This window comes from Corapipo altera, unplaced genomic scaffold (genome assembly GCF_003945725.1).
Source record: "Corapipo altera isolate COAL_440 unplaced genomic scaffold, ASM394572v1 22b, whole genome shotgun sequence".
Lineage (NCBI taxonomy): Eukaryota > Metazoa > Chordata > Aves > Passeriformes > Pipridae > Corapipo > Corapipo altera.
Genome location: NW_020884876.1, coordinates 3,113,241 through 3,128,668, shown reverse-complemented (window position 1 = coordinate 3,128,668; position 15,428 = coordinate 3,113,241). Strand labels below are relative to the sequence as shown.

Sequence of the window (15,428 nt, the reverse complement as noted above, 5' to 3'; positions counted from 1 at the left end):
TGTGAGTTCTCAGGTTATTCCATGTCAATGACAATTAAAATTAAGAGCATGAAGTAAATAACTCAAAATTTAGAAATATTTTAATTTGAAACCCTTATGCACAGTAATCATAATTTAAGTTTACATGATTATACACAATTTTCACAGGAAATCTGTCTCTTTCCCAGCTACAGATAGCTCTCAGTAAGTAGTGTAGCTATTTCATATTCTTTATGAAATAAAGAATACTTTATTCACTCTAGAGCCTCAAGATCTCATTCACTGTACTATCACACAAATAGCACTCCAAGTAATGCAACTACTCACTCTACAGAGCTCATAATTACAGCACTGGAGAATTCCACAAGTTAAATTTAATTCTGAGAATCCTGAAGTCAGAGGTTGTGGCCAAGCCAAATGAATTTTTGTATTTTACAATTTTTGTATTAGACACAACCTAATTGTCACCTACTTCAGTCACAGCTGTGAGCATTTAAACTTCCTGTTCTTTCGAGTACAACTACTACAAACCAGTAGAAGAAAACAAGGTATATACAACTAGTTCTCACATGTGAACATTTGCCTAGCAACATGCAGAACCTTTGAGATAAACAGAGGAAAACAATTCAACAGAATAGCCACTCTTCCGTCAAGACAATGTTTTCCGTCTTCCTGCAGTATCGCATACTACTAACAATGCAAGTACTGACATTTACAGCAAACAAGAAGTGAACCCTACAATGTGTGCAGAAGAAAAATAGTGAAAAAATAACTATGTTAGTTGAATAGAATTTTATAATGTTTGCACACAAAGTAGTTAAATTTAATTTAAGTTAAAACCTCCTTCTTTCCTGTTTTTTGGGGGTTTCTGTTGGTTTGTGTTTTTATTAACTTTCGCATTTAACTTCATAATTGGGACATTGCATTAGCTTATGTTCATTGTATGCAACTAACATTTTTCCCCCAAAGTAAACCAAAATCAGCAGTACTAAAACAGGAAGCAATTAGTTGCACAAGGGTGATTAATATCATTGTCATCTACAGATCCACAGAGACTGCTGCTACTTGAGGTGGACCATCATCAGCCCTAAGCTGTAGCCTCTATGTAAATCAATCAAAAGCATTTTTCTTGCACATCTGTGTCACCAAGTCACAGACAGCTTTTACCTGTTTAAGGTCGCTATATTCGATATCTCATAAGGAGCATCATCTGTCCTATTACCTTCCATACATTTTCTTTCCCTCTCTACCTTAGTGTTTACTAAGTGGGTGTATCTGTTTTCCTTTGTCTGAAATTCTACTTGGACTTTACTCTTCACTACCATCTCCATTCAGCTGCTACTCCTCCTTTTTTGCTCTTTAATGCAGAGCTATCACTACAGTCACTGGCTAGTGTATCCCTTGGAGAATTATCATGTCATGATACTTGGCAGTTTCAGTGAAACAGTTTGACTTGGTGATCTTAAGAGTCTTTCCCAACCTAAACGATTCTAAGATGACATGTCATGGACACTTCAAATTCCCTGCTTCATAACATGAAGAAAAATTTTTAACCCCTCTGCTTCTCTTGTACATGAATTTCACATATACAAAATATCCCCCCCTTAACTTCATTGCTCCAAACACATTAGTCTTTCTTCTACAAGTGTGTTTAAAAATTATTTCTTCTGCAGGCAGATGCACAGCATAAGAAGTTGCTCACCACATATAGTGTAAGTGTCAGGTTCAGTTCTGTTTACAGTTCAAAGGAACAATAACTTGATACAGGACTTTTTCCTTAACAGTTAATATCAACAGCAGTAGAAGTACTTTTGCTTTTTTTAAGCACTATGACTTCACTATTTATTATGTGATTCTTACTTTAATCAAAGTAAGGATAACAGGCATCTTCAGTAGATAAGCAATTCACATTTACCATGAATTTAATACACTTTGTAATTTTTTGTGAGCTGTAAACATATGTTAAAATTTTATTTGGAGTATGTTTCCTTTGGAACTCCTGTTTAAGTTTACTGCTCGCACTAAACAGATGTCCACCAAAGTGCTGATTAATGAAAGCAGTCTGAAAGATATGTAAAGAAACTAAGTAAATGATGACATGAAAGGCCAAAAGACATTGCTGCAAAAATCTGCTCAGCCATACCGAATATCCAGATTTTGTGAGTAAGTATTGTCACACAGAAAAAGTGTTTTTGTAAACCACATAACACACATACACTTGTTAAAACTTACAGTTTGCTCTCAGCAAGTGTTAGCTTGTCTTTCAGTAATTGAATTTCGGTATCTTTCTCTTGGGATGTTAATTGGTTCTGAAATTCTTTGTCTCTACTAGTAGCCAGTAACGTTTCAAGATTCTGAACTGTAAGTCTCTCACTGGATAACTGCTTTTTCAGCAACTCTACTTCTGATTTTATATCTTCTAATTCTCCTAGAACCTAAGGCACAAATTATATACATTATTAATACACTGGTTTACAAACACAGAGAATTCTATTTCGTAAAGAGTTGCTATAAAAACTGAAATGATCTTCTGATAAAAAAGAACAGGAAACTGAGCTCACAAAACAAGTTAAAGCTACAATTATTCTAAACTATACTTAGTTTAAAACTATTCAAGCTGTACACCTATCAAATGTTTTACTGTGAGTTGGATTACATAGTGCTAGAAATGTTAGGTAAGTACCAGGAACACTAATTGGCTTTTAACAGCAGTAGACTTTTGCCCAAGTTCAAAAATAGTATTTACTATACTTCATTCTATTTGACTAGTTCAGCTCACAGTTAGCTTCTTGGCTTTTGCTTAAAATGTAGGAATACTTGTTTTCCTCACCAGTTTTATGAATATAAACAAATTCTACTGTTCCTGAGGTCTTGAATATTACAGTACCAGAAAGCCTGACCAAGTCACTAAATAAAGACAAAATCAGCTGTAAAGAAAAATTAAATTTCAATTTAACTGAAAAAAGTCATTAGGAAAAGGTCTTTAATATCTAAATAAGAAGTGCAGTATTCGCATTTGGTAAGTTGAAAATTTGAGTAAATTAAAAAAACAAAAAAAAAACCCATATAATTTGTCTCTGGTATCGCAAAAACTACAGCTGCAACATTTTGCAGTGATAATGAAAGAAACTCCATCTTTTTGTACAAAACCCGCAGATACAGATCCATATACTGTAAAATGTATAATTTATATACAAATGGGAAACTAGTGATGTAAATTAACTTGGCTTGCTCTCAGAAGTGATTCTTTTCTCCAAAAACCATTAAAAGCAAAGGAAGTTATTTTATTATAGCAAATTAAATTTGCCTTTTCTGCTTACCCTTTCATAATCCATGCTTTTGGATGTCAACTGTCGAGACAAAAGATCTTTGCCAGACTCAAGTTTCACACAGAGCTCCCTCACAGAAGTCAGGTCTGCTAACACAGCAGCCTTATCCTGATTTTCACGTTTAAGGTCCTCTTCCAATTTGGACATGTTTTTCGTAATGGAGGAGATCTGAGATTCATATACTTGATGTGCAACAATATGCTAAACAAAGACAAATACGGATACGCTTTCAGTGTTAAATTTAACAGTTTTCTGTTGAATAACTTGGGCTTTCTTATACTTTAGTTTCTCTTTAAAATTAACTTTCCCTATAAAACTAACTTTATATTACACTCCTTCCCTTTCCCTAAATTACAGCTGAGGACAACTAATAAGCCATCGCTGCAATTTTTAATCACCATCTTGAAGAATTATACAAGTACTATAAAAGAGTGGAATGAGGCTGTATTCCAGCTTCAGAGAATTAAAAAGCTTAAAACCCCAAAAATACAGCCTATTGTTTAATCAGCTTACAGTATAGTCTCTAACATGAGACAAAATGTAGCCAATACACATCAATTATGCTCTAGAACTTCACTGACATCCATGAAGTTATTGTTTCTAAAATATAAACCTCATTATGTTCTATGATATTGGTCAAGGTTTCAGTATTATGGAATCCTGATTCTGGATTTGGACTATGTCTACCAGATTTTTACCTTGACTCCAGCCACCAATGCTTCAAATACCTCATTCAAAGCTTCAAAGAAACGAAAGATCTAAGCTTAGAAAGTACTCATAAAGCTATGTGCAAACATTTTGAAGCAATATACAAAAGTTTCTTACAGAGACAGTATCATAATAGCAATAATAACCCAACAGAAGAGTTCCAAAACTATCAAAACATATGCCATTGATCTAATTTTGGGAAAGCAGGGAGAAAGAAAGCATGTCTAAACAAAACCAGTTACTATTTCAAAAACTCAAGTGTCCATATTTGAAACACTCACATATAGAAATTATTTTCTATTAAAATGTTAAAAATACCACACTGACTTTATTGAAAAACACCTGAATGTATCCCACTTTCCTTGAGAGAATTTCATTGCACAAGTTATTACCCCTTGAATCTCTTTTTCCAGAAGTTCTACTCTCTCCCGAAGATGTCTCCGATCTGTGTCTACTGAAAGGAGTTCAAGTCGTATCGAGCTGCTTTCTCCTTCAGCTTGATGAGCCTTCATTTCCCAGTCTTCAGCTTGCGTATGGAGCATTTGGAATTTCGCTAACAATTCTTGGTTCTCTTGTTCCTAAAAAAACAGTAAATCACTCTGCAATGATCAACATACCTTCAAGTTGATTGATCTTATTTCATGCCTACTCCCTGCAATGTATGTTTGGGGGGGGTTTTTTGTTTGGTTTTTTTTTGTTTGGTTTTTTGTGGTTTGGGTTTTTTGTTTGTTTGTTTGTTTTTCCAGAAAAAGTAGATCTTTCTTCATTTTCTTCATCCTGCTATCTGGCAACTACTAAAGGGCATCATCCCTTTTGCAAGTCCAGATAGCAAATAAATACAGTGATGGCATTCAGTTTTATTAAAATGGAAGTACTTACATTTAGAAGTTGTTAAAGAGTATCAAAGTTCCCAGGAGAGGGGCTATTTTAGATCTCTCTGCATTGTCAAGGGTCACATTACTGAGATATACTGAGTGCTGCCCTTTCCAAGAAATTCCAGCAGAACTCCATTTTCAGCTCTTTTACTTACTGTGCTCTTACACATATCTGTGTTACAGCAGTGCGTGAAACACTGATAATCTATTTGAGCAGTCTATCACACAAGTACAAAACTGCAAGCTTTACCATTTGTGCAGTGAGAACAAATGTTGCTTGTGAATTTTAATTTGGCCAAAGTGCAAGTGTATATTATAAAGCAGTGATTAATTTTTCTTATTTACCTACATTCCCTTCTTCCCTGCTCACATAATGTGCAGCAGGATATGCATGTTGTTAGTATGAGTTCAGATTTACCTCATGAGGAAGGCTACTGTTTTTGAAATTCCTTCATATCCTGCAGAACTTGGAAGGTACAGACAGGATCAGGATGAGCATTAGGAAATAGAAACTCATGATTAAGCAAGTGAACCCCGTGCAGAAAAGTAAATCCTTGTCTCCATAGGCATTATCCAGATGTAATATTAGACAAAACTCTGAAATCAAACTATCGAAACTGGTCACTGTCTGTATATTCTACAGCTTCCTGGTACACACCGTGAATAACTGGATTCTCATTTGCCAAAGATGTGGCCAATCTGTAGCTGAAGTACTTTGGACATATGATAAATTGTAAGATTCTTAAAAAACAAGCTTCAAGTGTTTTAAATTAATAGTTCTAAGCTAACATACTACTGACCTTAATTTTTTCCCCTAAGCTTGAAGTTTCTACTTGTAAAGAGTGGTTGAATTTACATGCATTCATAAAGTTGAAATTAGATCAAGACTCATTCCTCCCATTTCAAAGTCACATAATAAATTTGCCAGTTCATGTCCTCTTCACACCATTTCTATTTGTTTTAAATGTTTATAAGTTTTAATTCATATACATCACACTTTTGAATCCAAGTATCAGGATAAAATACACTTACCAAGAGCATAGTTTTGGCAGTACTATTTTTACACTTTCACGCAGAACTAAATAAAAACTTTTCTTTTCAAAAAGGGTAAAACATTGAAAACCATTACACAAGCTGATTGTTGCCTACAATCATGAAACAGTACCAGATATTTTACTAGTTGCCTTGTCAAAACTCAAAAAACAAAATAACATTCAAATATGATATGTTTGTTATTCTCCAGCACTGTGGACAACTGGAACATGATCAATGAAATTGTCATGTGCTAGAATAATCAGTGCTTCAGATCTAACAAGGTTTTATATTTTACTATCCCCACTAGTAACTTGAAACACTGCAGAGAAAAGAAGGAAAAATAAAAGAAGGAAATGGGACAGGCAGGGATGACGGGACCCAAGCCACACAATTCTTACTGAAAACAGTAATAACTGCCTACAGATTATATTTTTACCTTCGAAGCCATCAAGGTCTCAAATCTGGAAACTTCAGTTATATAATTATGAACCCTGGTTTTCATTTCTTCTTTTTCACGTATTGCATCTTCAAGCTCAGTACTGATAGCCTAAAGAGGTAACATAAAGGCAAAATTGTGCAGTATGGTAAATTAATCACTATAATAATACTCTATCAGATTAAATCAAAGTAATTGCCTATGCCCTAGATTTTTTTTCTATTCTACCTAGAAAAGCCTTTGGGATTTGTATAGTTCAGAAATATCCCCTATCACCTTAGACACACGGGTTTACAAGGGTTTCCAGGCAAGAATAATCAGAGAAAACAATGACTATCACACCAGCTCATAAAATACGCAGCTTTCCTGATGACACACCATACTGATCTTTGGAAAATTCGACATACTGATGTTTGGAAGCTGGAATTTTTATAGCCATAAGATTCACTATCTCTGAGTGAAGGTGAGTTTTAGGTCACTAGAAAATCAACTTTATAACAAAAGAACATTTACTTTAAAGTGGAATTGCAAGATAAAAAACCTAAATGCATTACTAAGATCGTATTTAGACATCAAAAATGCATTGTGGAACTTGTTTTAGATATACTGACTCTGGCCCTCTCAGGTTCAACTCTCACCTTCCTCTGAGTCCTCTAGTCCAGAGAGCCAGAAAGCAAGTATGTTTTGCTATCCCCATGATCAAATGTGGGGGAAATAAAGGATACTGCCTTATTTCTTCCTCTTCTTCTCTTTGTGGTCTATTAATATTCATTAGTGGCAGCCTTTTTCACTGTGTGCCTTATTTAGCATACAATGGAATCAGTCTGCTTATCTGTGTGGTAGCCTTCCCAAACACATTGGGAAAGCTTTAGTCATCACGTTTTGATAATATTTAACATTTCATCTTATTAGATGCCTGGGAATGGCAGATCTAATTTCAATAATACATCCACATACTTACGTATTGTACTATAGGTTTTGCAAGAACTATTCAGGGTACTACATCACTTACATAAAAAATATTGTTATATTGTACTCTCTAGCATCAGACTCAGCTGGGCCAACCGAGGAGAATTGAAATAAATGTTTTAGCTAACAAGGTCCTGATTATTTTCAGTGTTGGTATTTACAGCAAATTGAAACAAACATTTTAATCTCAGCATCAAAATTGTAAAGGTATCTGAGTCTCATGAGGAGCTGCAATAGTTGTATTTGTGTGATAGTTTTCACCCTGGGCCTTCCAGGAGACCAGCTTGTATCTATCACAATTTGCTATACAAATTGAATGTAATGAGTTGCAACAGCATTTTGTGCTAGCTCTCTAGATCATGCTCACATATTCTCTACACAGTCTTTGTAATGCTTAGCTCACTAAAAAATGTTACTTGCCCTATAAACCACTGAAGATTTTTGTTATATATTGTCCATATGCACATTCTATCACACAGGGATATCCATATCATGTACTTGGAACTGGGAGGCTTTTGGTCAGCAGTAACCAGTTGGTGAACAAAACCAACTCGTTATTCCTCCAACTATGTGAGGGATTAACAAGACTGAATGCACATCAGGCTGTCCAAGCCATGGATCTCAGATCCAGAGAATTCCAAGGAAGAAGAGATGGAGCAGTGATGATTGCAAAGAGTGCAAAGGAGATATGCTATATAAGCCCCTTATGCTTTTGAAAGAATGAGCCTTACACACCAGTGGTTGGTTTAATTGTGAACCCCTGGAGAACATCTAGAGATGAAGATATCACAAGAATAATAACAATGATGATAACTGAATAGTCTAATCCACTGAATCTTTCAACTATTTCAGTTGTGCAAAATTTTTATTTAACTTACATCAACTTCAGATAGCTCATCTTTCAATAAAATAGTCAATGATAACCTACAGAAATGGGTTATTCCTCAAGACTTTCAAGATTTTATTTCAAGTCTGATTCTACAACTGACGTAAGTTTAAGTCACGCCTTTATAGTATGCACTTTGCAAGGAAATGGATTTAGCCATGAGCAGCTGAGAGGGACTTGTGTAATTCCCAACTGGAAATCTGACTGTGAACACACATGAACCACCTCAACAGCCACTGGGCAATCATAATCCAATTCCCAGCTGCTTTCTGGTCTAATGCTACTGACTGGCCAGCTGTTAGCATTGTACATTATGATTCTAAACTACTAGAGAGCTAACCAAAGATAAAATCAAATAAAACTAAACAAATAAAATATAAAACTCTGCAAGGAGTCAAATAAAGCATATGAACAGAATCTCCAAAAAACCCAAAATACACACACAAAAAAGCTGCAATATACAGCTGAACCTGTGTGTATATATATTTCTATCTATAGTGTGTATATACACACATGACATCTACTTTACCTATGTAAAGATAATCCAACAAGAACATTTTTCCAGGGAAATAGATGGCACCTTTGAATTCACCATCTAAAAAGCCCACACAGTCTTGACATAATGAAAAGGGAACACCTCCTATTCTCATTGATTGTGAATCCTTATCCATTCCTGAAATCAGGTAACAAATTCAGACTATTCAGGACTATCATACCCTAAAAATAAGCATTCTTCAATCCCTCTGTCTCTTCTAGCTGTTAAGCCCTCTTATACCTCCTCCTCCAACATTAACCTTTTCCAATTCACGAGTGAAAGCAAAATCCCTGCAGAGAAACACACATGAATGGTAACTAACCTTGCCAGGACTACAAATTCAAAACTTGCCAATACCTCTTTACAGCCACTGCTAGCAAGGCTCACAGAACACAAACATTAAATCTACATTCCAAAACATCCTAATCTCAAAACATGGCAAAAATCCTCATTCAATAAATCCAATGTTTCATGGAAACTAATGGATGAAATTAATCAATTACTATGCACCAGAAGGAACTCAGATGTGCTAGCAATCTCCTTCCTCTCTCTTTCTGACTAACAATTTGAAGTCTGCTTTTTTGGTTCCTTGCTCTCTCTCAATAATTAATTCCACAGATAATAAACCACCATTTTTATCAATTAAATACCAACTACCAAGAGATATAACCAAGTAACATAATTTCATTATATTAAAAACAATTATGTCCTAGATTTATTTTATTTAAAACTTTATTTAGATTTCTTTTTTAATCTGGGGGAGGATAACTAAACTGAAAGCTTGTCTATTTCTCCCTCACTATATTGACTACACTTATGTATCTGAAGTAATTGCTTTTACAATTTCAATATCCCAGTGTTAATTTCTTAATTATGTATGTTTAATTAAACATACCCATCAAGACTGGGGATATAGCAGTTTTGATGTAACACTATATATAAGCAAGCAATAAGTGGTTTAATACATCAGTATTATGTACTGTACCTGGTTTTCTCTGGCCATTGTAGTTAGGTCATCTTGCAGTCGTCTGTTTTCTTTCAGAGCCATTTCCTTCACTCTTCCCATTTCTGCAAGCTCTACTTGGGACGTATCAAGCTGGCGTTGTAAGGTCGATATCTCACGGTCTCTGTTGCTCAGCATGTCCTTCATCTGGCTATCAAGTGAAAATATTATTTAAGTTGTTCCTTCTTGTACTAAACCACATAGTGCTGAAAATGATCAGACATGGATATGCAAAGGCATTCTTGCTTACTGAAGGCTGATAAACTGAGTTGAAATATAAACGTAAGTCAAGTATGTAAAAGTCAGTATGCAGAAATAAAATGGAAATAATTTTCAACTTTGAAGATTTATTTGGTAAGATGAAACTTGTTATGCAAACAGCAATTAAAGATACTTATGTTTATCTGTGTTTGCTAGTGGTTACAGTGTGTTACCCACTGCATATTTTATAAACCATAAGAGGAAGAAGATAGCTTACACTTGAAAGACAACAATCAAAAGAGTAAGGGACTAAACAAAAAAGCAGAAATAAAAATATGTGTGAATTTAAGTAAAATTTTTCATTAGTTTTTTGTCACAGATATTTCATGTATCAATGCAGCAAATATTCAGTTACATTTGCCTTCAAAAGTTTAAATATTGGTGTTTAAATATTTTCTCTTAAAAAGCTATAGTTTTCAAAGTCATGCTTAAAAAGAGGCAAGAATGAATGATTAGATGAAGCCCAGCTAAAAAGCACATAAATATATTTTAATTAAGACTGTACTAGTAGCTTATGCTAGGACTAGATTGCCAATAATTAAGAATTTAGCTGTGAATTTTACCTGGGTCAATCTAATAATGTCTAGTGGAGTACTAAAAAGCTACTTTTTGACTGATAATTAATAAATGTTACCAATTTAAGGAAATAAATATAGACAAACAACTGTTAATGGTTGTCTTAATAGTGTCCTAGCAGCCTGCAATATAATTGCAGAGGTCTCTTCAAAAGTTGTGTACGTCTTTCTCAACACAGTACACTCCTTTACTTGACTTAAATGGAAGTAATTCAGTTTCATCAAAATAACTAAAATAGCCATATACTTTCACTTTAAAACCACTAGGTAAAATAAAATCTCTGAAGAAGGCATCCTAGTCTTTACTTACTCTGTTGAGGACTCCAGCTCAGAGAGAGTTAGGCGTAAATGAGTAATTGTTTTTTCCTACAAAAATAAAAACAGAAGTTCTAGATATCATTATATTGCAACATAGTAGATACTTCAATTTAAAGAACTTTTCATTCAAACCTTTATTATAACTCTTTGACAATAAGTAATTGCATCTTTGCACATTCAAATTTCCAAGCTTCTTTTCTTTACTGAGAAAAGATTGTCTTGTCATCAAAAAAGACGGAAGCTACAGATTTTGTCACCTCAGGTTAGAACCTTATATCTCAATAAATACCTCCACGTGCAAAATGCAAAAAAATACTTCTTTGTATTCTTGGTGTGTTTAGGGAATACAGTAACATTCATAATGAAAGTGCTATTGAGTTGGCAAATGACTCTTCGCATTGGTTAGGTCCAAACATAGTGTCTATGTGATGCCTAGTGCTCTGCATAGGCTTTGTCATGAAGGAAAAATGTCTCCTTAAAAATTAACTGCTTTAAAAATCCCCAAATGGACTGCAAACAGTACTTTTACTGCACATACCTTGTTAGCTAAGTTGTCATCTAAGCATGCAATTCTTTCTGTTTTTTCATCCACGGTTTCTTGAAGACTGTCCTTTTCTTTATCCAAAACAGTAATAGTACTTCTAAGCACATTGACTGCTTCGTCCTGTGAAGTGCTCCTCTGGTTTAACCTATCTATAAATAAAAGAATAAGTGTTTTCTATTTTAAAAACAGAAAATAAGCATAAAAATAACTACTGATTACCTATTTTCTCCTTTAGCATTGCAATTTCTTCCTGAGCTGACTGCAGATCATCCTTTCTGAGGGACAAGCGGCGCTGTAAATCTTCAACAGACCTCTGGAGCTGGTCATTTAAGAGCCTGGAAAATCAGTGTACAGTTGAAAGAAGTTTGGGACCTATTCAGGGTCTTCAATTTATGGCTCTTAAGCTGCTTGAAGTGTTGGCACAGTTCCAGCATAACCTCCTGACAGGGTTGTATCATACCAACCTGCAGCATGGGGTTGTGTCATATAACCAGCCCTCTCCCTTGAGAGGGAGGACTTAAGGATTTCTGAAGCCAACACCACTTGTTTGCTCTAGAGCCCTGCTGCAAGTCCATCTCAACACCATTACAAAATGGAGCAATGGAACCTCAGTGGGACCACCACAATAACCCGAAACACTCACTTCCTCTGATTTCTGTCACTCTTGATCATGTGCCTCATTACTTGTGTCTTTCGACTGTTGCTTTATAAAGATTTTGATATGTAGTTCATAGCAGTGATTATCAGTGACACAACATTTTAAAAAGCAACCAAATTGACAGCTGTAGTTTTGATCCTACTCTTAAGAAATACAGAGCCCGAAAGATACATGAAATCATCTACCTACATAGTTGTTTTTCTTGGAAAGAAATATCAGAGTGACTTAAGGAAAAAAAAAGCAAAACGAAACTCGAAAGTAATTAAAAGGATTATTTATGAAACAAGTCGGGAAATAAAAACCCCTCCCAACTGGAATCCCACAAAAGCTACAGAAGCTTTTCATTATTAAGAAAACCCCACCAATCCAGAATGTAGCATGTTTGCAGATAAAGATTGCTCTCACTGAGTTCAGAGTGAAACTTTAGAGAGGAAAAAAAAAAAGCAGGGGGAGGAGGAAAAACACAGTTCTAACAAATTGCCACCATGCACAAAGTAGAACCAAATGCTGAAATGACTTCTATCCTTCTTTTCATAATATCAATGCTTCCACTGAAATTATAAGGAACCTAACAAGATATTTCATTTTTATTAATGTTGTCACAATTTTACCAACAAATATACTAATTCTTTTACCAAGAGCCCTCTTTGTGCAATCAGGAGCATTAAATGAACTTCAAGTCCTGCTTCTCAGTTTCGGTTCTTCACAGTTATTCCCCCACTATTGTACATTGCAGCGTAGTACTGTTCAGGTGGGGAAGGGAGAATAAGACACAGACCCTGTTTTCCCTTGTAAAACATTTGAAAGATGTCATCTACAGCATTACCTATCCTGTAGTGATCTCTTACATCAAAGCCTCTCACTTCTACCTGTATTTTCAAATTTCTGCCCAGATTTTCAATACTCTGTTTGTACTTTCTCTAAGCCTTTTCCTTGTTCTATGACATTTAGACAGCTGATGGGAGCTCTTTTCCAAAACAACTTTAAAAGAGCACAACAATGATCCTGCAAGTTTAAACAGACCTTAAAAATACATAGGTACACTTGATCCTCCAGTTCCGAGTAAGTTGGTTAAATCTCCACAGACTGTGTCTATGGATCACAAGATGTCAGCTCTCAAAACTGTGGTATGCGTGTGATAGCATTAGCATATGAAAGAGAGCAATACAGGAAAAACAGTTCATGTAAAATGCCATTACAGAATGATGCTCCATGAACCACTCAGTTGTGGAATATCACTGCCTGCTGCCTGGCATAAAATTTTCACTATTACTGACAACTTTGTAAAACTGGCACAATCTGGCTCTACTGCTGCAGTTTGTACAGGTATCTGTCTTCCTTTTAACAAACAGCATTTGGAAATTCTTTTAGAAATGTTCTGTTCTGCTACATTCATAAGTAGAGAACATGATTATTACAGGAAACTATTCTAGAAGAAGGAGAAAATTTTCATTCACAACCTGCCATAAAAGTTATCGGTATATCTGGTCATCAAATAAGTCCAGGAGGAGCTTGCTGTGAAAAGCCACCACAGCACTTTCCTGACTCACACTTACTTTTCCATAACACATAAACAGTATAAGTGATTTTAAAAATATTTTATGGTCTTTCCCAGAAACTCAACTCTGTCATAGAGTCATAGAATAAACAAAATTACTTTAGCATCTCTGAAAGATTGTATCAGACTTACTGAAGTGAGCAAATCTCAGCTTTAAATTGAGAAGAATCATCAGAAGTCTGGGCAAGTTTACTGGACTTCAATTTTAATTCATTTTCCAAATAGTTTGTTCTTTCTTTCAGAATGGAGACTGTAGACTTCAGTTCACACTTTTCCATCTCAAGCTGCAATTTAAAATAAATAACCAAACGTTATTTTTGCAGAAAGCTATCACAGTTTGGCTTTTAAATAAATTTAAGTTGAAAACAGTTAATGAAATGAATTGCTGGAACAGTCTATCCTATTTTAGAAATAATAAAAGCTTACTTCCTAAAAACACACTTACTCCTTGAATGTTATTCTCCAGTTCTGAAATATCATGCTGCATCTTTGATTTTTCAAAGTTTGCTGCTTCTTGCTGAATCTGAGATAGAAATACAGAATTACATGTAACAAGGTAGACATTTTTAGATTTAATCATAGAAATTTAAGCTTCATGTTTAAGAAAACATTGCTTTACATTCTTTGATGAATGACCAAATGCAAAGCTCTCTCTGTAAAACTACAGAACATTAGCTGAAAATAGACCACTGCAGTTTAATATAACATCACTGAGTTTGGTTTTGGTTGTTGGTTTAGATTTTTTAAATAGTATATTTATATTTGGATCCAACTAAACTAATATTTGTGATTTGCTGTAGAGTTTATTGAGCTACAGGGTGTATGCATGTATAGCTTAGTGCCCTAAGATGTTTTAAATTAATTTATTAAATTATCATTAATTACAAAATATAAGACAGATTACAAACCTAACAATATTGCCTTATATGCATCAAATATATTGTTGTTTCCCTCTTGTGAGTAAAGTCCATGATTTCTTCCACAACAGTGACACACAAGCATCTTCAAAGTAGTGTATACCCACAAAAATATTCTGTGGCTGGCACTTCATATCTAGATTTTTCACACAAGGTGATGTCATGCTTGCCCTCAAATACTTTAAGCGCGTTCCTCTCCCCCTTTCCCCAACAAGGAACTATGTTTACAAGGGAAATTTGATACAATTCATTGAGCTCTCTCAAGCGAGTCTGAAATCAAAAGTTCTTGAAAAGGGTTGCTGACAGCCAAATACAAACACAGCACTGTTGTATAAGCCTTCCCTATATGCCACCTCATTGTAAGCAGTGAAGCTATAAAAGCTCACCTTTAATTTTTCTCTGAGGCTTTCTTTTTCTGCCATTAGTCTTCTAAAGTCAGTCAGTGCAATGTCTCTTTCTTCTTCCACGTGACTTTGAGAAACTAAACTATGCTTTGCTTCTCTTCTCATCCGGTTCAACTCACTTTGAGACTTAAAAAGATTATTGTTTGTTAGTATCCATGGACTGCAATATAGTGTACACACTAACAAAAGAAACTTTCAATGCTGTTATTACAACAGAAGTTCTATTATAGTCTTATTTTTCTCTAGGTAACTAAAACATATTCTCTAGATCACTCAGTGGAGTGACAATTTATGCTGACTACATAACCATCACTCTTCTACTGTTCCAAGCATAGACTAACTTCGCTCTGTTCTCTTATCATTACACAACTTTCTCACGCATTCTATTGACTTTTTCCTTATCTTTCTGATTTCAGAATGCCAGTACAATAACTTATT

At 34.8% G+C, this 15,428-nt stretch overlaps 1 protein-coding gene across 7 annotated transcripts in view; it reads right to left on the bottom strand.

The window, feature by feature from the left end:
* The window catches only part of CEP135 (centrosomal protein 135), a 36,054-nt gene that overhangs the window by 4,198 nt on the left and 16,428 nt on the right, over positions 1-15,428 (bottom strand). For all 7 annotated transcript variants that reach the window (XM_027635440.1, XM_027635438.1, XM_027635437.1 and 4 more), the window contains 11 exons: positions 14,973-15,116; positions 14,115-14,192; positions 13,802-13,953; positions 11,673-11,788; positions 11,448-11,602; positions 10,902-10,957; positions 9,738-9,906; positions 6,363-6,473; positions 4,409-4,594; positions 3,300-3,509; positions 2,212-2,414 (listed from right to left, as the gene is read on the bottom strand). In XM_027635440.1, coding sequence (XP_027491241.1) covers positions 2,212-2,414; positions 3,300-3,509; positions 4,409-4,594; positions 6,363-6,473; positions 9,738-9,906; positions 10,902-10,957; positions 11,448-11,602; positions 11,673-11,788; positions 13,802-13,953; positions 14,115-14,192; positions 14,973-15,116 — 1,580 coding nt within the window. The remainder of the gene's footprint in view (positions 1-2,211; positions 2,415-3,299; positions 3,510-4,408; positions 4,595-6,362; positions 6,474-9,737; positions 9,907-10,901; positions 10,958-11,447; positions 11,603-11,672; positions 11,789-13,801; positions 13,954-14,114; positions 14,193-14,972; positions 15,117-15,428) is intronic.